The sequence below is a fragment of the Meriones unguiculatus genome, chromosome 9 (genome assembly GCF_030254825.1).
Source record: "Meriones unguiculatus strain TT.TT164.6M chromosome 9, Bangor_MerUng_6.1, whole genome shotgun sequence".
NCBI lineage: Eukaryota > Metazoa > Chordata > Mammalia > Rodentia > Muridae > Meriones > Meriones unguiculatus.
In genome coordinates this window covers 60,476,524-60,501,781 of record NC_083357.1, presented here as the reverse complement: position 1 = coordinate 60,501,781, position 25,258 = coordinate 60,476,524, and the positions used below count along the sequence as shown (strand labels likewise).

The 25,258-nt window shown below is 48.5% G+C and overlaps 1 protein-coding gene across 3 annotated transcripts in view; it reads left to right on the top strand.

The window, feature by feature from the left end:
* The window catches only part of Gata4 (GATA binding protein 4), a 65,707-nt gene extending 44,515 nt beyond the window's left edge, over positions 1–21,192 (top strand). For 2 of the 3 annotated variants that reach the window (XM_060391305.1, XM_060391303.1), the window contains exons 3-7: positions 15,408–15,577; positions 16,354–16,479; positions 16,665–16,752; positions 18,430–18,596; positions 19,550–21,192. In XM_060391305.1, the coding sequence (XP_060247288.1) occupies positions 15,408–15,577; positions 16,354–16,479; positions 16,665–16,752; positions 18,430–18,596; positions 19,550–19,732 (734 nt within the window). In that variant the 3' untranslated portion in view covers positions 19,733–21,192. The remainder of the gene's footprint in view (positions 1–15,407; positions 15,578–16,353; positions 16,480–16,664; positions 16,753–18,429; positions 18,597–19,549) is intronic. The other variant, XM_060391306.1, reaches the window with a different exon arrangement.
* Positions 21,193–25,258: the final 4,066 nt, after the last annotated feature.

Below are 25,258 nucleotides of genomic sequence, written 5' to 3'. Positions count from 1 at the left end.
GTTACTTGACAGCTGAAAAAAATGAGTGGCAGGATCTTGGGAGTTGGGAGCCAGTTTGGAGAATGGCACCTGGTTTAAAAATCCTGCCTTTACTCTTTGCAGTGCCCTTCAGTTTTCACAACTGTAACACAGACTTCAGGGCTAGGGGTGTGGCTTAGTTGAAAAGCACTTGCCTAGCATGTTTGAGGCCCTGGGCTCCATCTCAACTACAGGAGTAAAGGGGGACTTGCTGCCATCTTGAAGGAAGTAGGTAGGCCAGCCTAGGCTGCTGGGTTTGGGTGAAAATGAACTAAACAGTGCCTTCTAGATACATGGGCCTTTCTAGACCTGCACTCATAAAGTTATCATGACTACAGAGTGGGGAGGGGGAAACAGAGCCAGGGCTCTTGCTCAGGTGGGAGAGTGCTTATCTAGCATGTATAAAGCACTGGGTTAGAACGCCAGCACTGCATAAAATGATCGTGGGGCCACACATCTGTAATCCAACTTGGGATATGGAGGCCAGAGGATCGAAGTTCAAGGTTACCCTTTGAGAATAGCCTGAAATAGAGACCCTATCTTAAAAAGAAGAAGAAGGAGGAGGAGGAAAAGGAGAAGGAGAAGAGGGGGAAGAGAAAGAGAATGTGGAAAATAAGAAAACCTGAATGACAATTATGTGTACTTTTAGTATCAGGAGCAGGGGTTTTGTCTGGCCAGCTGTGAGAGCTGAAGATAGCAGGTAGCAGAAGCAACAGAGATAAATACTTGAAAGATTGTCAACTTGAAAAAAAAAAAAAAGATCTGCCTGGGGAATGCCCCTAAAACTTGTAAAAAAAAAAAAAAAGGCATAAAAGAAGCCTAGAGAGAGTGGGAAAGACACCATAATCTTGGCGTAGAAAGTGCACAAATATCTTCTATTCCAACCCCCTAAACAAGTCTATAAATTTAATGCAGTCCCAGGAAACAGCCCAATAGGATTTCTTAAATGCAACTTGTCAAGTTGATTATACAATCTCTGTGGAAGAGTTATTGTATGAGAATAGCCAAGATAATTTTTAAAACAAAGACTTTTAAGAAAAGGGAACTTTCCTTATCAGAAATCAAAACAAACTAAAGAGGTCCTGGCACAGAAACGCACGCAGCGATGTTCGTTACAGGCCTGTTGTGAGTAGAAGTGAAAAATCACTTGTTGGAAGCCAGCCAAGGCGTTGGGTCCGGGGAGGCGAGCACAGAAAGATTGGCATTAGAGGGGTGTTTTCAAGCATCGGCAACAGCTGAACAACTGTAGACACTGGGAACCCCAATGTAGATGTTATGTACCGTTACAGTGTAAAACTAGGAAGTCCTCTTAAAAGAGTGAGGTTGGGGGAGCTAGAGAGGTGGCTTGCTGACGGTGGAACACTGGGCTGTTCCGGAGGACCAGGATTCTGTTCCCAGCGTCCACGGGGTGGCGCACATCCAGCTGGAACTCCAGTTCCAGGGGATCTGATGCCCCCTTCTGACCGTCACAGGCATTGCGTGCATGTGGTGCACAGACACACACGCAGGCAAAACACTCATACTCATAAAATAAATCTAAAAATAGGTGGCACACAGCTGTAATCCCAGCAGTTAGAGAGAGGCAGAGACAGGCAGATCTCTGTGAGTTAAAGGCCAGCCTGCCTACAAAGCAAGTCCAGGACAGCCAAGGCTTCACAGAAAAACCCCAACTTGAAAAAAACAACGAACAACAACAACAAAATAGGTTTAAAAGAGCGGAACTGACCTGTGCCGACGTGGGAAACGTCACACACTTGGTGGAAAAAGTGAGTTATAGAAGAAGGTGTGCGTGTTGTGCAGTCTCCTAAGAGCAGTGCGGATCTCTCTTCTGTCACTCCAAAGACACGGGTTTGGGGACTTACCTGAAAGCCACCATGCAGCTCCCTAGCAGAGGGCTTTATGTGTTGCTCTGCCATCATTTCACACACATGGAAAGTCTGACTCACCCTCAGTCTAAACGCCAGCAAGAGAGCCAGCTCAGCAAGTAATGGGACTTGTTGCCAAACCTGACACCAAGATGGATTCCCAGAGCCTCCCTGCCAGGAGAGGGGAACCAACTCCTGAAAATTGCTCTCTGACTTCCATACATGCATGGCTCCCAGTAAATAAGAACAAAATTGAAAATTAAGATCCCAGAATGAAGCACAGGTACATATCAGAACTATGACTGACTTTACAGCTGACATCTACTGTGAACAGAAAAAAGTTCTTACTAGTATAAGCTCACCGTAAGTTCTCTTGAGATTTGAGGGACATTTGTTACCACATAAGCCAACAATAGCTGACTGGTGTCTCTGTTAACAGCACCAAAAGTCAGCATAAGTCATTTATGCAAATACCTCTGAGCACGGCTATAACAGGCCCATTATATGATCTAAAAAAAAACCTTCCTGCTGGAGAGTGGTGGCACATGCCTTTAATCCCGGCACTCAGGGAGGCAGAGGCAGGCGGATCTCTGAGTTGGGAGCCAGCATGGTCTGCTACACAGAGAAACCCTATCTCAAAAAACAAACAAACAAACAAAAACCCTTTCTCCTATTAAGGGATATGTACAAGGATGCTTGCTTGAGCCATTGCTACAAAAACATAACTTGGAAACAACCAAAACACAATGAATATATCTTAGCCCAGCTGCGATAGAAGAACACCTGAGCCTGGGTAGCTGAAGAACATTCATTTACTCTGGAGCCAGAGGCAACCAAGCTCAAGGCGCTCTTTGTGGCTTGTGGATTGTGGTGTTCTGTACCCTCAAATGAGGGGAGAGAGGGGTCTATTTTGTTTCGTATAAGGGTATTCCTTCCATTGGTGAGTGCTTCAATCTCATGACGTAGCTACCTCTTGAGGACCCCATGTCAGCAGGTTGTGTTTAGGATCTTATAGAAATTTCGGCTGGAGGGACACAAACTGCCATAAGGGGACAATGGATAAGGAAGACTCGGTGGCTTGATGTGATGAAAACATGGAGCAGTGTAGGCAACAGGTCCACACCAGAAAAATGGATCTGAGGCAAGAATTGGGGCTGCAGCTGCAATGCTTTGCTTGCTAAAAATATCTGAAGCAGGACCTGAGGTTGGTCAGCACCAAAGCATGTGCTTGGCATGCGGGAAGCCTGGGTTCAATCCTCAATGCTGGAAAAAAAAAAATTTAAGCAAACACATCAAAGTAATTAAGATGTTACAAAGCTAGGCAGTGGGCTTCATTGTTTACTACATCCTCATTTATTCAGTGATTGAAATGGTTTATGGTTTTTAAAAGTATAGATTCCTACGCAACTTGAAGCACTTCCGTAGAAATTTTAGAAGGCACAAAATAATATTTTCATTGCTCAGAGATATTTATGTGTGTGAAAGTATAAAGGTGAGCCAGAGAATTTAATGCTGAGTTCAAAAGATTGGCCTGGAGATGGTAAAGAAGAATAAAAGCAAACTAATTTTTCGTAGCTTTCTGTAATTTAATTTTTGCCTAAAAATACAAATTATAATTAAGAAAGTAGACATATTGAAAAATTGGAACTTGTTGGCTACCGTTACTAGGGATTTAAAATAGTGACAGCAGAGACCTTTAAAAGTGCAACATTCTCATAAAGTATGGTTTGAATTTTTATAGCAGTTTTTGATTTACATAGCTTAAGTGCAAACATTTAAGTATAAATCAGAAGAAGAAAACCTATAAGTTTATTAATGGGGAGCCTTATGATGGAGTCTCAGGTCAGGTGGTTTGGCAAACAGGAAGTTAGAAACCATTTTTTCTACAGACTTTATTTCCAAGTTGTGGAGACCAGATGAAGGGAAGTAAAACAACTGTGCTAAACATTCCCATCTCTGGTTGCTTCTGCAGCGAGCTCCCAGGGCCCTCACCTTTAAGTCTGATAAGCGAAGTTTCCGATACTGAGACTGGGCAGCCTTAGTCTCACCTAAGCAGGGAGAGAACAGTGAGAGAGTGCTGCTCTCGGGGCGCTCCAAGAGTTAGAGGACCTTCCTCAGGGTCCTCCAACCAGCATGTGGTTCTGTCTTTTAGAGATATTTTAACTTGGATTTTGATCTCTCTCTCTCTCTCTCTCTCTCTCTCTAGTCTTAGCTATCCTGGAACTCAGTCTCTAGACCACCCTGGCCTTGAACTCCTAATTTTTATTTTCTTTAAAGAAAGGCTCTACATCTTAAAAACAAATGTCAAAGCTGAGCGTGGTGGCACACGCCTTTAATCACAGCGCTCAGGAGGCAGAGGCAAGCAGATCTCTTTGAGTTCTAGGCCAGCCTGGTCTACAAAGCGAGTGCAGAGTACATCCAGAGCTCTGTTACACAGAAAAACCCTGTCTCAAACAAACAAACAAACAACAACAACAACAACAAAAATCCCCAAATGTAAAAAACAAAACAAAATATATCACTCCCAAAAGAGTAATGTGCAGACCCCATTATTAATCTGAATCATTTTTCAATCAGAGAAGAAGAACTTAAGCTATCTATTATTTGTGTTATGTATGTGGATGTTTTACCTGTATGTATGTCTATGGACCGTGGATATGACTGGTGCCCTTGGAGGCCAGAAAAGAACGCTGGGTTTTCAGGAACTGCAGTTACAGACACCGCCTCTGTGTGGTGCTCTTAGCAGCTGGGCCATCTCCCCAGCCCCAAACTTAATCCTCCATATAACACCCTCTTTTATAAAAACAGATCCCATGCCTAAGCAAGCATCAACTTCCCCAGGGTCAATTGCCAGAGAGGATCCCATCTCCTGACAGCACAGAAGTATGTAGTTGTTTTGACTGCTGTTAGCCATACTCCAAACTGAACAGAACCTTGCCAAAACTCATATCAGACCCCGTATTTCACGAAAGAAGCGTGCAGCATTTCAGGATAACTGCGTAGATTAGCAGGAGAGAAGATGTTAAGTGAAGGCGATTGGGGCTTAACCTTGGTTTGATTAAGTAATCCCCAAGAACCCCCCCCCCACACAGGGGAAAACAGGCTTGGTGGATAAATTTCGGCACTCTGGCTCCCCCTCCTCCCCCTTGAAAAGGCGTAAATCTCCCCTGAAACACCTCCCTAGCATTCAGGGCAATAAAGAGGTCACATTATATCTCCATAAATCTCCCCTCTGGCTGGCTGGCTGCTGCCATTCTGTCGGAGAGAGGAAGTTGTTTTCCTCCTGACAGTGGCTGCAAGCCTGGAAGGAAAAGGCTTTCCCCAAAGACCCATTGTCTCACCCCCAAGGGAGCGACCCTGGCAATTTGTTCAGTGTTTCCGTCTAGACTGCCAGCCTGCTGTACTCTGGACAAGGGGCCCAGAGGCTAATAGTCACTTGGGCCTGGGCGAGAAAGCCTCTCCTGGGAAAGTCCTGTCTCAGGCTTCCGTAAAGTCAAGGAGCCAGGATCGCGTACACGCGTGTAACCGAGCTTGAGCTACCGAGCAGAGCCGCCAGCCTGCACTCATGTAACTGCAACGCACTGATGTGGGGAGCTTTTAGACACCAGGGCCTGCGGAGTTAGCATGAGACTGTGGTGTGGAATGAGGGAGGCAGTGAAAGCTGATGGGACAGCAGAGCAGAGAACCACTTAGAAAAAAGGGATTCCCTTTTCTCACTTGTGAAATAAGATGCTTTTGTGGGAGGGTAGCTCAGTAGAGAGAAAAAAAAAATCAGAGCATGAAGCCTGCCCAACTTCAAACTGTTACTACATGGAACAGGGATGATGGCTGTCTGTGGCATGTTCAGTCACATTACTGACCATGCCGAAAACTTATTTGCTGCCCACTGGAAAGAAATTCACAGTCCAACAGGTGTTTTAAGTGAGATGTCTTCCTGAGCCACCAAGATGCCTCTCTAAAAGTTGCTACTGCAGAACATGAATCTTCTCCTCAGAAGGGTCCGTGCACTCACGGCACGCATATCTAGAGGTTGCTTAGTTGGATCAAATTGCACACGCTGCTTATAGTTGGGATGTGGCGTTACCAAGTCACCATGCCCCTGGGCTGTGCCATGCTTCCTGTCACACTCCTCATCATGCCCTGGATGCCTGGTTCCTCCCCCTCCCCCTCCCAGGGCACTGTGAGAAGCCGGAGGTAGGCTGGGAGGATGCTGGGAAGGGACGTTGGCACACAGCCCCGTGATTGGAGGAGACAGGACCAGGGCTGGACTTTGCCCACAGTGTGGTTGGCAGCATCCTTTGATATGCTATGTCATCCTCACGCTTGCTAGGACTGTGCCCTGTAGGGAGAGCTCTCCTTTCACATCTGCAGATAACACCATACCATGGTGGGTACTTGAGCGAGGTGAGGCTACTGCTAGGAGAATCCTGGTCCTGAGGAGAAGGTATCTTGTGGGAAGTGTTTATTTACCCACTTATGTGGTTTTTTTCGTGTCCCTTCATGGGCACGCCATGGCACTCGTGTGGAAGTCAGCTTCCAGGAATTGGTTCTTTCTTATATTATAGGTTCCAAGAACTTAGCTCATCAGGCTTGTCAGTAAGTGACTTCGCCAGCTGAGCCCATCACTGGCCCCTATTTACTTGTCTTTTGAGACAGTCTCATGTACCCTAGGATGATTCAATTGAGATATAGCTTTGGGTAGCCTTGAATGCCTAATCCTCCTGCCTCCACCTCCTAAATGCTGGGATTATGGGTGTGCACCACCACAACTGGCTCTTCTCATCTATTTTGAAATGTGAATATCCAAGGAATAAGTAGACATCTCCCATCCTTCACATGCTAACTAGACTAATTTAATTGCTTCAATTGTTTAATTGTTTGTCTATTTAGTTACTTTACCTCATGTTTAAGGAGGGTTTTGTTTTTTGAGACAGGGTTTCTCTGTATAGTCTTAGCTGTCCTGGAACTCACTCTGTAGACCAGGCTGGACTGAAACTCAGAGATCCACCTGCCTCTGGCTCCTAAGTGCTGGGATTATAGGTGTGAGCCACCACTGCTGAGTGAAGAAGGGAATCTTAGTATTTCTAATATAAATTATTTTTTGTCTGTGCCAATTTTTTTTTTTCTTGCTGAAACTTCTTTTTCTTTCTTGCTCCTGATCACTGAGTGGTTGGGTCATTTCCAGTATTTTGCCATAAAAATATTTAAAATAAACATTTTCCTCTTTGGAGAATATTCCAGGGAATTATTGGAGTGGTGGTTAGCGTGATGTGGTGTCTTTTGTTGTGTTGGTTTGGTTTGGTTTGGTTTTGCACAGACACACATCCGTTACACACAGTTAGATGTGCACACACATTTCATAAAGTGTGTGTACAGGTGTGCTCTTGACTCCTCCTACTGCTGCCTAGATAACTCTTCCAGGCCAGTGCCAAGTGTGGCCAGGGACAGAGTGCCACGCATATCTGTATCACCCTCCTGGGGACCCTGCTGCCCCAGGGGACCCTTGGGGTTCATATCTTTTTGGAGCCCCGTGTGTCAGTGTGCACTAAGCTCATGTTGTGTGCAGAGCTCGGCGGGTGGAGTGACCCAGAGGGCAGCAGTGTGGTGTGGGGGAGGGCACGATCAGGTCACTGACCTCCCTGGGAGTGGCACTAGCCCTCAAGTCACCTGTCTTCTCCGGACCTTGTTTTCCCCTGGAGATTCATGGAAATGCATGAACTTCATTTCCTGGTTTCGAGACCACCTTCGCCGCGCTGCTCTCCAGGAGCCTTGCTGTCTGAGCCCGCCTGTGGGAAGCAGCGAGGAGCTGCACGGTCGTCAGATGGCCAGGTCGAGGGAAGAGAGGGCACCTGTGGACAGAGTCCAGGAAGCCTTTTGCGTGTTCATTCATCAGGACTCTGTGTGTAGCTGAGCCGATGGCCATTGACCTGAAGCCTGAAGGCTCCAGGGTGTCACCACTCATGAGAAACACAGTGATGGCAGGACTTTGTGAACCATGTTCTTGGCATCCTTCGAGGATTTTATCTGGGAGGGTCTGGCTGGGACAAAGGAAGTTGTACTTTGGGACATCACGCTGCTTGCTGTGTCCTGCGTGGGCCCAGCTCTGCAGAGCACAGGTGTCCAGGGTAGAATCGTTGCTAAGGCACAGACCTTCTCCTGAAGCTTTGTGGTGGGTCTGCTCTAAACAGGGAAGCCTGCTCTTGTCATATTCCTGAAGTTCTGCTCATGACAGGGGTAGAGGCTGGGAAGCATTCTTCTAGTGGGCATTCTCAGGGCAATGACACGAATCTCCCTCTCAAAGCTTCAGAGGCCAGACAAGCTGGGAAGACAGCATGCTTGGGGCCTGACTCCTCTCGGCCCTGCTGCTGACGCGTCATGTTGAGACTGAGTTTCGAACAAGAGCTAGATATAGACCCTGGGTTGAGAGTGTTGGGTCAGGCAGAAAAGCTACAGGATCAGTAGGTATTGGATGATACAGAAAACCTCTGTTTTCTAAACCACGGCTATAGACCTTCTCTCTGTTGCTCCCTGCCCTGGGCTGACCTCTAACCCTGACCTAACAGTAACAGGACAGGTAGGAGCAGGAGTAGGTAGTTGGGACTGTGGGACTTTCTGAGGGAAGAGCTGATGGTCCTCGGAGGAAAGGCTGAAGTGGCGGGACTGTGCCTGCCTGTAGTATGAGTCCACTGAGTATTAGCTCTTAGCAATAAGCTGATGATATTCTCTTTAGTCATTTGTTCTTCAATTTTCCTCTCCAACTCCCCTTCTCGCCTCCCCTCTCTTCTTTCTTTACATTTTGGTGATTTTTTTTTCTTTCTCCCCTCCCCTTCCCTCTCCTCCCCTTCCCTCCCATTCCCTCCCATTCCTTTCCCTCTCTTCCCCTTCCCTCCCCTTCCTTTCCCTCCCCTCCCGAGCTCTCCTTCCCTTCCAGAATGTCCTTGCCTGTCTATGATGTTTCAAGACCCGAGTCACATTTAGAGCCCCCACAGGCTAAGGCTTGCCCCCCATGAACACTGGCATCATGCTTCTCAGCACAAGAAAAAGAAGTTAGGGAGACCTCCACAGGGTACATCTCCAAGGCCTGGCTGTGTAGCCGCTTCTGTTCCACAGTCCCCTAGTTTCTAAAATAGGTGCTTTAATCCCATCTGAGCACCATGGGAGCTGTGGCTCTTTCAGCCATCCAGCCTCCTGTCATGGGCTTCTGCTGCAGCCTGATGAAGCCCAGAGGACTGAAGTTTGCTCATCGGCTGCCAGAAAAAACCCAGGGTTTGTTTGTCTCTTGTGCTCCAGACCCAGGCGCCAGCCACAGGGACGGATCCAGGCCTGTCAGGAAATCCAGGCCCAATGTGCTGAACTTTGGATGCATGTGAGGCTGGGGTTCAGCATGGGACATTTGGGTGGGGCTATGAACTTCGCTCCTGAAGCCCCCTCCCCCCAAGTCCCGGAGAAAGGTTTCTGGTACTCAGTCAGGGTTGTGTCTGGCTTTTCCCCCAAAGATTCTTACTTTTGCATTCTCTTTTCCTTTTGGCCTTTTCCCTAACCCTCACAGCTAGCTGTCCTGGGCATGGACATTATCACTGTGTGGTACATAAAGTGTGTGTACAGGTGAAATCCTCCGTCTCTGAATAAATGGCATAGTGATCTAGACAGCGGAAGTAGGGAGAGGGTACTGACGGCCAGTTTCATTACAGTCTGCCACATTTAATAGAATTATTTGTTTTGAGCTGTGTGTTCCCAAATAAGCCAATATACCGTTGGACAGAGATTTTGCTGCGATTTTTCTGCCCTCTCTGTGTGTTCAGCACTTGCCACAGGGGTCAGCATATGATAGACACGGGGTGAAAGTCTGAGCTGCAGAAGTCCAGAAAAGACCGCATTCAGTTGACAGCCAAGCACGGAGCAAGGGCTCCTCCAGCGTGGGCTCTGGCTCAGAATCTGCTCTCCAACAGCAGATGAAAGACTGAAGGACACACCACAGCATATTGGGGCCTGTGTGACCCTCAAAGTACAAACTGGCAATGAGGCATCAGCTATCCCTGATTGTTTCCAAAGGTCAAGGGACGACCCTGTTCTGCACAGTGCCATGACCTGACTTCATTCCCTTTCTCTCCCCTCTCTTCCTCCTCCGGTCCTTCTCCCAGTCCACATTTGCTTCCTGGGATGTGCAGAGCCAGATGGGTGGGTTCTACAGGATGGATGGACAGGTAGGGGTAGACTGAGTCCCTGACTTTGATTGCATCAGCCTCAGAGAGGTCAGGGCCCCATTTTCCTTCTAGGCGCTTGGGTGGCTGTAGCTGGCCATGATTTCTGGGAATATCCACCTTCAGCAATGTGTTCCTGTTTGAAAGAGAATGTTCAAAGTAGGTGTGAGATGGTAGTGGGAGTTAGGAAAAAACTCCCCATTTCCCACGAGCAGCAATTCTGAGAGCTCTTACACTGTGAACTTTTGCTTCCAATGTTTGTAGCCTGCAACCTTAAACTTGAGCTGGGAACCCCGTGGGTCTGAGTCTGGCCTCATCTGCTCCTAGAGGAAGCATCAGGTTTCTAAGTGTTCCCTTTTCGTGTGTCCTCAACTTCTCCCCAGTTGTCTCCTTTGTCCCAGGTCTTCCCCTTCTTCTGCCCCTCTTCTCCAACCTCAGGACAATAATCCATCATTGTTATCTCTCTGGGTGTTTGCAGAGCACTCCACAGCCATTGTTGAAAGTTTTTCCTCTTATTTGCAAAGTACTTTACAGCTATTATTACAAGACCCTGTCCTCTCAGAGTGGAGAGATGCTGACCTGCTCTCCAAGGTTGGATTCCCACTGCTCCCCTGTGGGTGGACCGGGGCCTGTACTGGCTAGGGGTGGGAGTGGGAGGCAGGCTGTCACTGCCCGCCCGGAGCTGTGGCTGGGCCCTCAACGTGCCCTCTGGGAGGTTACACCCCGTGCTTTTCCTGTGAAAAAGTAAGAGCTGATGACTCCGGGGCTCCCAGCCAGGCACCCATTCTTCCCCAGAGGAAGTACTAAGCCACTAGAGATGGGCTGCATTCTTTCCATTCCTCAGACCAGGGGAGTTTATTTCTGTGTCAGACACAAGAGCATAAAATGCTCCCCCCACACCACCAGGGAGGTGGAGAGCTGCTGGGGAATCATATTTCTCCTTTTTTAAAAAAATCAGAATCTTAAAGAATGAGTAATTATGATGTTACAGACCAGTGCCTTCATGAAAAGCTCCCACAATGAGTCCAGTCAAAGCTGCTCTCCGGAGGTCTTTGTGGCCATCACTCTGCAGGACACCTTGCATGTTCTGTCTTTCCGTTTGCACGCGAGAGCCAGCATTTCCATGATACTGCTCTTCGTATTAATCAGTCCAAGTTTCCGTGGGAGACGGCTCGGTGGCCAAGAGCTCTTGTTGCTCTGGCAGAGGACTAGGGTGTGGTCCCCAGAACCCACATGGTCGCTCACAACCATCAGTAGTAACTCTAGTTCCCGGGGGGTTCAATGCCTTCTCACCTTTGCAAGCACCAGGCACATGATCACATGTAGGCAGAATACTCACACACATAAAATCTTTTTGCATAACATTTCAGGCCAACCGTTGGGCAGTAAGATTTTGTGGTGGCCTACGTACACAGGTATGCCTGGCTAGGTGTTTTGAGGAAACACGGTCTTTGTCTTCTGCCCAGTTCCCTCCTTTGTCGGTGAGTTACAGCGACAGGTCTATCTGGGTTGGACTTCCACATTTTCTATCCTAGACCAATGGTGTGTGCCACGAACCCCACACCCAGCTGACAGTCCTGAAAATGGAATGAGTCACCTGATATCACTCACTATTGATTTTTCAAGGCCGGTTTGTTAAACTCTATCATTAGCATTCCGAGACCAGGGCCCCTCCTCAGCTCCTGCGGCATCTGTTGGTCTGCTTAAATCACAGATGTTTGGTAAATATTTGTGGGTGACAAATACACATTTGCCAATGTCTGGTGACTTTACCTGGGTAGGAAAACAGTTGCTAGAATGTATAGCCTGAGGTACACTTCCATGAGCTCCTCAGGCCAACCTTTCTGTTGAGTTCTTGGAGCAGGGAAGAGTAAATGAGTAGCAGAGAGGACACAGCCCTGGATGCTGTTAATTTCCTTTGATAAATTATACACACATGCAATGTCCTAAGTGTGTGTGTGGGGGGGGGAATCAGGAAAAGCAGGGATCTCCCCTCTCACAAACAGGAACGGAGCAGGAGGTTCATTTAAACATTCTGGTTCATTTAAACTCCACCCTAGAGTTTAAATGAACCAGAATGAGGAAGAAACTGGTGTGAGCCTCTTGAAAGGCAACATAGGAGCCTTACCTGTGGAAGAAACAGAATGAGACATTGATGAACATGATCTCAGGTTATTTTCTGTAGAACAGGATGGGTAAAACAGGGAGGGAGAGGCACAGTTGAGATGACCTTGTCCATAAATCTTTGGAACCCAGTTAATGGTTACATAGGAGTTTATACTCTGCCATCTTTGGGATAGAAATCTTTTTCAAGATAAAGAAAAACAGAATCAAAGGGCTGCAGTAGGTTTGAACAGTGAACACAGTCCTCTCTCCCTAGGTGTGGTTTAAGCCTGTCTGTGGTCTTGGTTCAGTTTTGAGGCTGTAGTGCCATCTAGTGTTCGTGGCAAACAAAAGCTTGCCATTGCTAGCTCTTGTTCCCTCTGGCTAGTGGCTCTGGGAACTTCTGGCCTTTCTACTGCCTTTCTAGGGCTTGAGAGCAAAGAGCGAGGCTGACAGGCCACGAGCAAAGTGCTGGTGTTTATGGTGCTTTTGGTGGCCCAGCATAGAGCAAGCCACGAACAAGAGTCACCGATAGAGGCAGGTGACCTTGATGAAGGGCCTTTAGTGTGACACAGGTGTAAAAATAGCCTCCCTGGGCCGGCTTTGCTTAACACTCCCTGGCCTGAGCAAACAGCTTCTCACACCTGTACATTGTGTGCTTGGTATAGACAAACAGGTAGCAGTCTACCTGTTTGCAGGTGTAAATGACTATTTGTGTACCCAGAGCTATGGGGTGGGCACCCTTTCCTTGTCCCGCCAACATTCCCCCAGTGCTGATTACTGACCAGTGAAGCTGGCAAGCCCCGGGACTGGGGCCTGAAGGAGGGACGGACCTTTAATCCTGCCTTTCTAAGGGGTACTTCTGGCTTCCCTGGGGAAGAACTGAGCGTTGCCTTTGGTATCAGGACAAGGACAATCTGGAGACCAAGGTAGCTGGCTGACTGTACTTAGAGACAGAAAACAGATGGCATGAATCACAGAGACTTCTGGAAGCTTTAAACCAGCCCTTATATAGATCAAAGGGAAGGAGAAAACCAACCACACCTTTCTCACTCAGACAATGAGAAAGGACATGAGGGATTCACCAGTTGTAGAATTCTGCAGACATGGAAGAGAAAAGAAAGGGTTGGTGAGTGAAAGGATGACAGACAGCAGCTTCCTGGTGGAGGTCTAACAGTCACGTTTGACTGACTCTAAGGCATTATGAATTATAGTACATGTCTTTAGTGTATGCCCCATATACAAGGAAAACAAAAACATCAGATCACACTATAGCTAAAAGTTATACCCTAGTTTCATTTCTGTTGCTGAGATTAAAAAAAAAAAAAAATACCCTGACAAAAAGAAACAAAGGGGCTGGAGAGATGGCTCAGAGGTTAAGAGCACTGGCTGCTCTTCCAGAGGACCTGAGTTCAATTCCCAGCAGCCACATGGTGGCTCACAACCATCTAGAATCTGATCTGATGCCCTCTTCTGGAATGCAGAAGTACATGCAGATAGAGCACTCATGCATACAGGGAAAAAAAATGAAAGAGAGAGAGAGAGAGACAGAGGAGAAAGGGGTTTATTTTAGGTTACATATTCCAACTTACAGTCCATCTTTGCAGGGAGCCGTAGCGTTGAGGTCACAGTTACCTCAAGAGCAGAGAGAAATATGTATGCACACTCACGTGCCTGCTTGCTTGCTTGTACTTTTCTCTACTCTCGAACAAATCAGGACTCCCCGAATAGGGAATGATGCTGTCCACAGTGGGCAGGGTCAATTAACTTTTTTTTTTTTTTTTTTTTGAGACAGGGTTTCTCTGTGTAGTCTTGGATGTCCTGGACTAGCTTTGTAGACCGGGATGGCCTCAAACTCACAGAGATCTGCCTGTCTCTGCCTCCCTGAGTGCAGGGATCACAGGTGTGCACCATGGCGCCAGCTCCACGTTAATTAACTTATTGAGACAATCTTACACACACACGTTCACAGCCAGTCTCACACAGACCATGCCTCCCTGAGACTCTCTTCCCTTCTGAGGCAATGTTAGTTGACAACAGCTCCCAGGTGTCAAGCTGAAAATTAAAGCCAACTGTCACAGTGTGAAAATTATGACAACTATAAAGTTAAGGATGGGAATGGAACTCTAGTCTCTGTGACCTAGAAATTCTCTTTCTAGGATAGAACTCAGAGTAATAGCCAGCAACTCACAGATTTTCATTCAGAGACCAGAATTTACAAGACAAACATCAGAAACTAGACAGAGATTACACAGTCATTGAAGAGCAGAAGGGGGGGGCACATTTCAATGATGGACCATTACGGAGTGCTGGAATGAGCTCATAACACATTTCCAATTTGGTAACACATTAAGGCTTTAAGCAAACAGAACAAAGTGAGATAGGCTTGACCATATCGCTTGACCTCAGTGAGGCAAAAGCATGTGTCAACAGAGGAAGCCTTACAAAGGATAGAATTAAAATAGCATGCTTGCAACACTGCTAGTGACCTGTTCCTGTCGGTACACATTTAGGTACTAATTCTCCTATGTTAATGTCTTTACCCCAAAGGAAAACTAATCAGTGTGCATTACTTTTGCAATTATTAGGACCACAATACCTAGAGAAACCGCTTAACAGAAGGCAGATTTTATTTTAGCTTATGATTTCACAGCGATTCAGTCCACTCTGGCAGAGGGAGCATGGCCGAGTGGACAACATTCTGTGGAGCTTTCAGAGTGCAACGGATCAGAAAGCGAGAACAGGAGAGGTACAAGACTCCCAGTATAAGCTCGAGTGATCCTCTTCTGCCAGCCTGGCTCTTCCTCCTAACTGGGCTCCACCGCCTCCCCAAACAGTGCCACCCGCTGGGGAGCAGGTGTTCAAAACACAAGCCCGTGGGGACAGTTAGTGTTCAAATCATCACACGGTCATAATTTTGAAAGGGAAAATGAAGAAAAGGGTCTGCGTAGGTTACGTGGGTGCTGTGAAGACACCCCCTCCCCTCGCCCAGGAGAGATCTGGACTCAAAAGGGTCCTCTATAGCCTGGGTGGCTGACGATTCTTCCTCGCAGCCCTGCTGTATCTGGGTGCCAGAGAGTGGAACCCACTTGCCATGCAGTCCTGAGTGAGGCAGGATGAGTCTTCTTGGGGGACCTCTTGCCCTGCCTTCTAGGTGAAAGGTCTCCAAACGAAACAAAGAAATAATCATCCGTGTCCTTTCTCCCATGTCCTCCCTCAGTAGATATGTTTGATGACTTCTCGGAAGGCAGAGAATGTGTCAACTGTGGGGCCATGTCCACCCCGCTCTGGAGGCGAGATGGGACAGGACACTACCTGTGCAATGCCTGTGGCCTCTACCACAAGATGAACGGCATCAACCGTCCCCTCATTAAGCCTCAGCGCCGGCTGGTAAGCAAGCACCCCTGTGGCTCAGGTCCACCAGCCTGGAAGGCAGTCAGCTTCTCGCCTCCTTTCTGCACTTGGCTTTGAGGCTCTTGCCCAGCTTTAAATTCTGGGATTAGAAGATACAAGCTGAAGGGTTAGTTAGGTGCAATAAAGAGGGAGCTTCTCACACATTTAGAGCGAGCTTGCACTCGCTTCGAAGATGCTGGCTCAGGTAATCTCTCCCCATCACCATGCCACGCTAGAAAGTGAAGCTCAGAGAGACAAGTGGCACCAGCCACTGTCCACAGGCCTCTTGGTCTCCGTTCCCTTTGTCTTGAAGGCCAACACAAATGAGAAGCTGTCTTATTTTCAGGTGGTCCCCTAGAAAGAGCCAGAGTTCAAGAAGACAAAGCTGTGCGTGTGGGTCCTGGCTAGGAGGGCCTGGAACTGAGGCAAAGTGTTTGCAGCTTGGGTCTGTGCTCTTTTTTTATGCCATGACTCTGACTGATACCAACCCTGGTATATGACAGGAGAGAGGAATAGAGGCTTCTGAATCTTCCTCATTGAGGCCCATCAGAGTCCTCACCCTAAATGCCATTAGGCACTGAAATTCATGAGCTCCACCTTGAGGAACAGTTTCTCTGTTGACAGTGCCCAGGTCCCTCTCTGGTTTGGCTCCCATCTGTTTCTATGAGTGGTCCAGATACCCAGAGATAGTGCCGAGACTCGCTGGAGGCCTCACGTGGGACCATGCTGGCCTAGCACTGCCCGATACAAAACACTTCCTTTCTATGTTGTAGTCTGCTTCCCGCCGGGTGGGCCTCTCCTGCGCCAACTGCCAGACCACCACCACCACACTGTGGCGCCGCAATGCCGAGGGTGAGCCGGTGTGCAATGCCTGCGGTCTCTACATGAAGCTCCACGGGGTGAGCAGATGCCCTGCCCTACACTGTCGATGCCCTGCCTTTGCCCTGCCTTTGCCCCTGTCTTCCCTCCAGAATAGAATCCATTTGTTCAAAAAAAAAAAAAAAAACACCTTCATGTGTGTGTGTGTGTGTGTGTGTTTCAATACTATAGCAGAAATCCACATATTGAACTTCCAACCCTTCAGGTACCCAGGCCTCTTGCAATGAGGAAGGAGGGGATTCAAACCAGGAAACGGAAGCCCAAGAACCTGAATAAATCTAAGGCGCCGGCAGGTGAGGAGTAGATCTGTGTGTAGGTATGTGAACAAGTCAGGAGCTCCCAGAGCACGCGAGAACCATGTCTGCTCTGGTAGGCGGCCAGTCCAGGCAGCCAGGCTATGATGGTAACCTCCCTGTCCATCCTCTTCTCTCAGGACAGACTGACAAGAAGTTAGTACCGTGGAGTGATGATTGCCTTTCTATGGGCTGGTTGGCTCAATGTAGGGCCTGAGAGAGGAATGCTGCTCAGTGCCCCACCCCTGGCTCTGTCTTTGATGCTGTGATCAAAGCAGACAAGTTCCCATTAGCCAGGCTTCTGACAGACTGATCTGTAATTGGGCTACGTTCATGTCACACAGTGCTCTGAACTTTGCACCAGTTCCTTCAAGGGTCCTCTCAAGCCCCCAGAGAATCAGTTTGTTACCCCGTCTTCCTGAGAAGCAAACGGAATGCAATGGTTTATTACAATCACGCTGCTACTGACAGGGGTCTGGAATGTCCACTCCAGGATCGATAGTCTGTTCAGTATACTGTTCTGTCTTCACAGTTTCTGTGTAGCTTGGAATGGCCTTGAACCCATGACCCTCCCGCCTGAGCCTCCTATGTGCTGGATTTATAGGCATGAGCCACTATATCTGGCAATGCCTTCTTAATTTCTAGATTAAGAGGAGGATCATTAACATCCCCTACCCATCGCTTTGCTGCACGATGCCAAATTAGGATCCGACTGCCTTCAGTTGCAGAGGAAATGAATTGCACAGACAGGCAGACTAACCAAGTTGCCCATTTTCACCACCAAAGGCATGGCAAGCATTCTAGTTTCCTAAATTCAACAGGGACTTCTGGAAGAAGTATTTCCTACCAGAACCTTCCGTCACTCCCCAGGGTTCCTGCGGTTCCTGCTTGTGACTGCAGCAGAGCCCGGCCCCTGGGTAACCTCTCCCTCCCTCCCATGTGACAGGCACAGGTAGGACAGGCATTAGGTTCAGGGGTGTAGCCCTCAACCCGTAAGTCAGAATCCAGGGAGGTAAATTCTGTAGCAGAACCCATTCTGGAGCAGCTCAGGCCATTTGTAATCTCCACTTACCCCAAGCAGTGTGGTACAAGCGGAACACTTTGTTACAGAGAAATTAATACAGTTACTTATAAGTTGCTGTCCCAGAACCCTCTGGTAGTCTCTTGAAATAGATAGTATTTGCATTTAAAAGCTATAGCAAAAGTGTAGAATCCCAAAACATTATTGTCTCCAGGATGGTCTATTAATAGATCTAGGGTCATAAGGGAATCATGGAGACTTTTGAAAAAGTTCCCTCGGAGCTGTCAGTGTAGCTCAGTGGGTAGAGTGCTTACTTAGCACACAGGTTGCCCTGTCTTCAACCCCCAGCACTCCATAAGCTGGGCGTGGCAGCGTAGGCCTGTAATCCCAGCGCTCAGGAGGTGGAGGCAGGAATATCAGAAGTCCAGTGGCATCCTTACCTACATAGTAAGTTTGAAGCTAGCCTGGGTTACAGCAGGCACTGTTCTAGGAAGGTAGAATAGTCACCTTGGAATTTTGATGCTTCTGTCCAATTCTGAGAACTGCTGTTCTCCACCAGAAGGATCCCCGCTTCCCTCCCTCTCCTCTAGCAAATGTACATATAAGGCCTCCGTCCCTGCAGCTGGACTGGGTTTCCTGACTCTGCCTCCTTGCAGGTCCTCCGGGTGAGAGCCTCCCTCCCTCCAGCAGCGCCTCCAGCAACTCCAGCACCGCCACCACCAGCAACAACAACAGCAGCAGCAGCAGCAGCGAAGAGATGCGCCCCATCAAGACAGAACCTGGGCTGTCATCTCACTATGGGCACAGCTGCTCCATGTCCCAGGTGGGTGGAGTGACAGGGCTGATAGGGAAGTAGATTCTAGAACCCCGGTCGCCAGACCAGGCCTGGAAGGTGAGCTGTGGCCTGGTTCTGAGCTGCTGGGCTCTGAACAGCCTTGCCTCCGAGCCCTGGGTACCTCTTGTCCATCTGCAGTGACCTGGACACAAAGAAGAGCAGGCGTTTAGCAATTTCCCTTTGTTGTGGCCTTTGGGGACAAAAAGAGGGATCCAGGGACTGCCCCCACGGTGCACATGGCAGATAGTCAGTCTTGATGTTGGGGTTGAAAGCAGACTTGAACCCTAGAACTTGAAGAGCTTTGAGCTTGTCCTTGAAAGCTTTTCAGAGGAGGAGGCAGAAGGACCCTGTTAGCACGGCACACAGAGGAACATGCAGGACAGGGTGGGTGAGACACAGGTAGGAAGCTGATTTCATGAGCTGCAGCTTTGTGAGAGCCTCAGAATGGCCCAGCAGGAGACCATGCCCTCCTGCAGGTCTGATGACACCCCTGTTCCTCTGCTTCTCTAAGGATGAGGAACATACAGGTTCCCTTTTCCAGCCCCCATCACCCCTAATGGTAAGAGGCTGTTTGGGCATTCTACCATCAGAGTGAACCAGACAGAATCTGGTTCCACAGAAACAAGAGTGCCAGGACCCTTTCAGGATGGAGAGGATGCCCTCAAGCTGACCCAGAAGACCCCTAGGTGACCTGGAAGTGGTGATAAGTGTGCCTCCTGTGGCTGTCAGAGCCTTCTGAGAAAGCCCAGCAGCACAAAGCTCCTGGGTTGTGGCTCTGCTTACAGTGCCCAGAAGCCACTGAGGAAGCACACAGCCGCCCTGCAGCTGGACCCTAGGGCCTAGGGAAGCAGCTAGAGTCTTACTCTCTTGTCCCCTCCCCAGCCCTGGTCCTTGGGTCCCCAGGGGCATCCTACTGGCTCACTGTGCTCTCTGCCTTCTAGACATTCTCTGTCAGTACTGTGTCCGGCCATGGGCCCTCCATCCATCCAGTGCTGTCGGCTCTGAAGCTCTCCCCACAAGGCTATGCATCTCCTGTCACTCAGACGTCGCAGGCCAGCTCCAAGCAGGACTCTTGGAACGGCCTGGTCCTGGCTGACAGTCATGGGGACATAATCACCGCGTAATCAGCACCTACCCCTTCCCTCTCAAATTCCTGCTCGGACTTAGGACCTGGGGGTCAACAAAGTCTGAGGCCGGGGCATCCTGGCCAGCCCCTTCGTCTGGGAACTCCTGAAGAACAACTGGGTAGAACTTGAAGTTGTTGACAGTTTTAGGGATGCGGGTGCTGGGCTCCTTCAAACCCTTTCCCAGGATAAGCGCTGGAGAGAGCCTGCATTCCTACAGACAAGCCCGCCTTCGCTGCAAGAACAGTACAGCACAGCGTAGCAGGAGACTTCTTTCTCATCCTCCACCTGCTGTCCCGGACAGACACAGAATCTCCTTCACCCCAGCTCCCCACCCCAGTGGCTCTAGGTGGCAGTTTTTTTTCTGTGTTCCTAGAGAGGCTGTACGGGCCCAGGCTTCCAGACACTTTCTACAGCCTGAGCAGGGTGTCTACTTGTGGACTGGACGTGGCAGCCCTGCCCTTGTCCAACACTCCCCTTGAGGCATGACATGTTCCTGCATGCCCCATACCAGATCTGACTCCAAAAGTGCTGGGTGCAAGGCAGATGTTACTGAGTGCTTCCTGGAGGTATGGGGGTGGGAGGGGACGGAGGGGGAGAAAGCACATCACCCACCATGCAGGATAGCTTCATCAAATTGCAGCCCGGCAGTGGTGCCTCTCCTTCCTCTCCCAGGGACATCAAACCGCTTGTTCTCCATCCTGAACATCTCCTACCCTCTGCGAAACTCAAGCTCAGTTCTGTAGCAGGCTAATACCACTTGGTGCTACTCCTAGCATCCTTTTTAACCCCTTCACACACAGAGGTTCCAAGGAGGAACAAAACCTGCTACCGGAAGCAGCTTTGGTGACCGAGCTCATCCGCACCTTGGGTCTTTCTGGAAGTTGTGTCTATAGCACAGTCGTGTTCGTAGGACTCCAGCTTGCTTGCTCTGAGCCTGCCAAGCCATGGCCTCTCAAGTCAGACAGTTACCTGGATCTGGGCCTTTCTCCAGCGCCGATTCTTCATCTAGGAAATACAGAGTGTTTGCAAGATAAATTCCAAGCACAAACAACAAAAATGAAATTTGTAAAAGGACAAAGGTGACAGATGGAAGATGTCTCAGGCCTGACGAGATTGCCATTGCTTGTAGCTGTCCTAGAACTGGCCTTCTCCCCACCCCACCCCCCATTACTGGGGCCCTCAAAGATTCTTCCTTGTCCTCATTACCCACAGAGCTGTAGCCAACTCTGGCATTACCCTATTGTACCCTAATCCCCTAGCCCCAACCCCTAAACCTTACTGGCCGTAGCAGAGAATAGCTTTGAACCCAGATTCTGTTGAAATCATCATTTACACACGTTTTCTCCCTCAAGGCCGCCTTCCCATGCTTCCCCTCCTCCACAACCCATTAACATTGTCTTAAGGTGAAATGGCTGTAAAATCAGTATTTAACTAATAAATTTATCTGTATTCCTCTTTCCCTCAGAAGTCTTTTCTAGGAGGCCTGATGTTCTTGCCCTTTTCAGTGGAGTAAATGACACAGGCTGCCTCTACCAAGTTTCCCCTTCATGGTTTTTGCAGTTGGCACCTCAGAATTGGTGGCGGAGGCTGGAGAGAGAATGGCAGTGGAAGATCTCAGGACAGGGTTCATCTTCCTGGAGAAGACAGGAACAGCCTTAGCTGAAGCTCCTCTGTCCCCACCTTATCACATAGAAGTCACCCTGTGAGTGGGGACATTTTTAGAGCATCTGCCTGGGTACTTGCGGCTCCATTTAAGTAGATGGTCCTCAGTCTCTCCTGTCTCCTGGTTTAGGACACATCCTGAAGGGTGGCCCCCAAGGGACAAATACTTATCCTGGTGTGACAAAGCCTTGTCTCCTTTATCTACTTTGGCCTCACCTTCTCGGGCACCAGGACGGCCTATTCGCTTCACCTTAGAAGTATGAGGAGTGCGGAGCAATCACTGATCCTAAGGCCGTGTCTCACTTGGTTCCTGTGGCAGTGGCTGGGTTTGCACTATCACTCACCTTCAGAGACATCTACCTTTCACTTGGCTTGTGCAAAATCTAACAGGCACGGAAGGTCTCAGAGTTCATGGCATCCTGATTGCTTTCTAGTAGTAATAACACACACACACACAGCATTCTATGTAAAACCAGAAAATATTCTTAAAAGTTTTCAGAATGATTGAACAGTGGGAATGGGCACACATGCCACAGCACCCCAGTGGAGGTCAGGAGGCTTAGGAGTCTGTTCTCTCTTTTCCACCTTTACCTAAGTTCCAGGAATCAGACTCAGGTCTTCAGGGTTGGTGGCAAGTGCCCTGCTTAAATGACCCATCTTACTGGCCCAAGAAAAAATTCCAGCTCTTAAAGGAATAACAACCAAACCCATTAAACTGAGGACTAGTGTCAGTCAGGTAAGGTGAGTCCCTAGTAAGAAGAGAGACTCCAAACTGTTGGCCAGAGGAAGTTCGTGGTTTGGGGTTAGGGTTTGTGTGTTTGTTTGTTTCTTTTGCTTAAGATATTTACATCACTCCTCTTTAGAAATGGATTTCAGAACACAATTCTACATACTGTCAGCAGATGCCTTTCTGTATACAATCATAACTGGTTCCTTTCTCCAACTAATTTGACTCAGCCTCCTTGATCATCAGACTAGTTGCTTCCCCCAACCAATCAATCCTTAAGGAAGCCTGAGTTGCTGTATCCAAGAGACTATAAGAGATGCAAATAGGTCTGGAAATGAACACTGTCTCAGTCATCACCATCAACAACAAAGATACATTTCCAAATTGTTGGGACGTGGTTGGGATGAGGAGGAAGTGAGGGGCGAAGCAAAATGTTGTCATTGGAATAAATCACTTTCTCCAGGGTCAAGTCTACATAAGAAATCACATTGCAGGGCTGGAGGGATGGCTCAGCAGATAAGAGCACTGACTGCTCTTCCAGAGGGAGCCAGGTTCAATTCTCAGCACCTGAATGGCAGCTCTCAACGATCTGTAACTCCAATGTGTGATACCCTTATACAGACATACATGCAGGCAAAGCACCAGCAGACATAAAATAAAAATAAATACATTTTTAAAAATCACATTGCTTTGTGGTCATGCTACCTTCTGACCAAACCTTCTGGAAGCCAGGTGAAGCTGATCTGCAGTAGGATATGTGCTGGCCCTGGCTTCTGGGCAGGAGACAGCTTATTTGTGATTGTGTTTGGCTGAATAGATAGTAATGGCCACAAGTCTCTCACCACTGAATAAGCAGCAGATGGGGCTGGAGGATAACGATGAGGAAGACCTGACCCCAAAGCTTGGCATGCCGATCCTGTCGGCTTTCCCTTGCCATAACAAAACACCTGAGAGAATTAACTTGAAAGAGAAAGCTTTGGGCTGGATTTGCCTCAGTTGGTAAAGTGCTTACTTATACTTCTTATACGTGAAACCCTGGGTTTGATCCTCAGGGCTGTATAAGCCAAGGGTGGTGGTTTATGCAGTCATGAGGTAGTAGGCAGGAGGATCATGAGTTCAAGGCCAGCCTGGGCTACATGAGACCCTGCCTCAAACAAAATAAGAAGAATTTTATTGCTCTGAATCTCTGGTATAGTCTTCGGTTGCAAGGCTGTCTGTCACAATAACCCAGTCAAGTCTGTTTAAGGGTACGATAGCGCTTGGTGGGACAAATGGGGCCTTATTTAGCTTAGTTAGGGTTGAAAGATAATTTATACCAACCCCTCCATCCCTTCTTGGAGGTACAAGATTAGACTCTATGAGAGTTTAGTGGGGCTACAGGGGCTCAATTGCTAAGAATGTCTCAAAGTCTCCAATAGCTGGCCTGGGAGAGCTGAATGAAGATAACCTAGCTATGAAAAAGGAAGCTCTGATCATAGCGGTATCAGAGACCATCTGAAGGTCCATACCCTCTAGTGATGCCACCAGCAGAACTTCCTTAAGGCCACAGAGCTGATGGCAGGAAGATCACATTTTACCTCACCTCCTCCCCCGCCTCCCTCCCTAGGACTAGAGCTCCTGCAAGCACTGTGCTTGCAGTTCATGCATTCACCACGTGGGGGCTCAGGCACACTCTTCCCCTTTCCACCTCCATTCTAGCAAGGTTTTCAAGCCCTTTATCAGCCTCAACCAAATTCCCCTACTCAAAAGCATTGCTGTTTATTGAGCCCTACTGCCTGCCAGACACTGACAGCTTTTGCATGGCTTAGGAGAACATTTGTACATCTTTCTGTCTTTCTTCCTTCCTTCCTTTTTTTCTTTCTTTTGGCTTTTTAGAAACAAGATTTCTCTGTGTGGCCTTGGCTGTCCTGGACTCGCTTGGTAGACCAGGCTGGCCTTAAACTCACAGAGCTCCTCCTGCCCCTGCCTCCCTGAGTGCTAGGATTACAGGCATGCACCACTGCCCCAGGCTAGAACATCTTTTCAAATAAGTTTTGCACACAAAGAAAAGGATTTCAAGTCACTTGTCGAAATTCACAGAACTACTAGAGAACCAAGATGTAAAATTCTGCTTCTCTAGAACAAGAAACTGACTCTCCTGGAAGCCCCGGCGCAGCCTGAGTCGAACAATCTCTAGCTTGTGAGCACTTCCTAATTTATATCACAAGCATTCCCTCAACAAATGTGTCCTCCCAGCACCACTCTCCAAACCAGAGTGCCAGGACGGTGGTCCCTGTACAAGCGGCATCAGTGCCACCTGGGAGGGGGGGTGTCCAAAGTCACATCCTTGGCCCTGTGACAGATTTCTCGTAATCTACACTTAGGTGTTTCCAAGTGCTTCATATACACCTCAGAGTCTGTGGAGCGTGGCTTCGTAGCTACACCCTGACACGGAGGTCCCGTCTAAAGACTACATTCAGGAACCGTGACTGGCTTGTTTTCCCACAGCTAACAACGAGGCAGTCTGTGTAAGGACTTTCCAGGCTGTCTTACACACAGAGCGTCCTCCGTAAACTGTAACGGCGATTAGAAGTGACAACAGCAACTAGGAGCCATTCATTCTCTCAGCCGTAGCATTCTGAGCCGCTTGGTCTCAGAAGCGATCTCTTAGGTGCACAGCTCTGATAAGGCAAGGATTTAGGCTATGTTGGCTTTGGCCCAGCCCAACCAGTCTATAATAGGTGTGTGTGTGTGTGCGCGTGTCCCTCTGGAAGCTGCCATCGGTGTGCACTGTCTCCTGTACAAGATGTGCTCCTCTGAAGACACCAAATGCAGAAAGCCCACTGCAGTCCTCATACATAAAGCAGGATCCCCTTCTGCAAATGTACCTTGAAGCTCACCCTCCACCTCCAGGGGACCTTTGCACCTCAGATACTAGAGGCCTCCTCGCCTTACTTCCGGGGAAGGCTGGCTGTCTCCCTGTGCTGGCTGATTCCTCCTCCAGCCCTCAGGTGCCAGATCCAGGGACTGACACTCTAGCTGGGCCTGTTCAGAGTTTGCCAAAAGTCCCTTGACTGGCTCCAACCCTTCTTGGAGTCCTAACTATCTTTGAATAACCTGCTATCATCTTTAATCTTCCAAGTAAAAACTTCAAT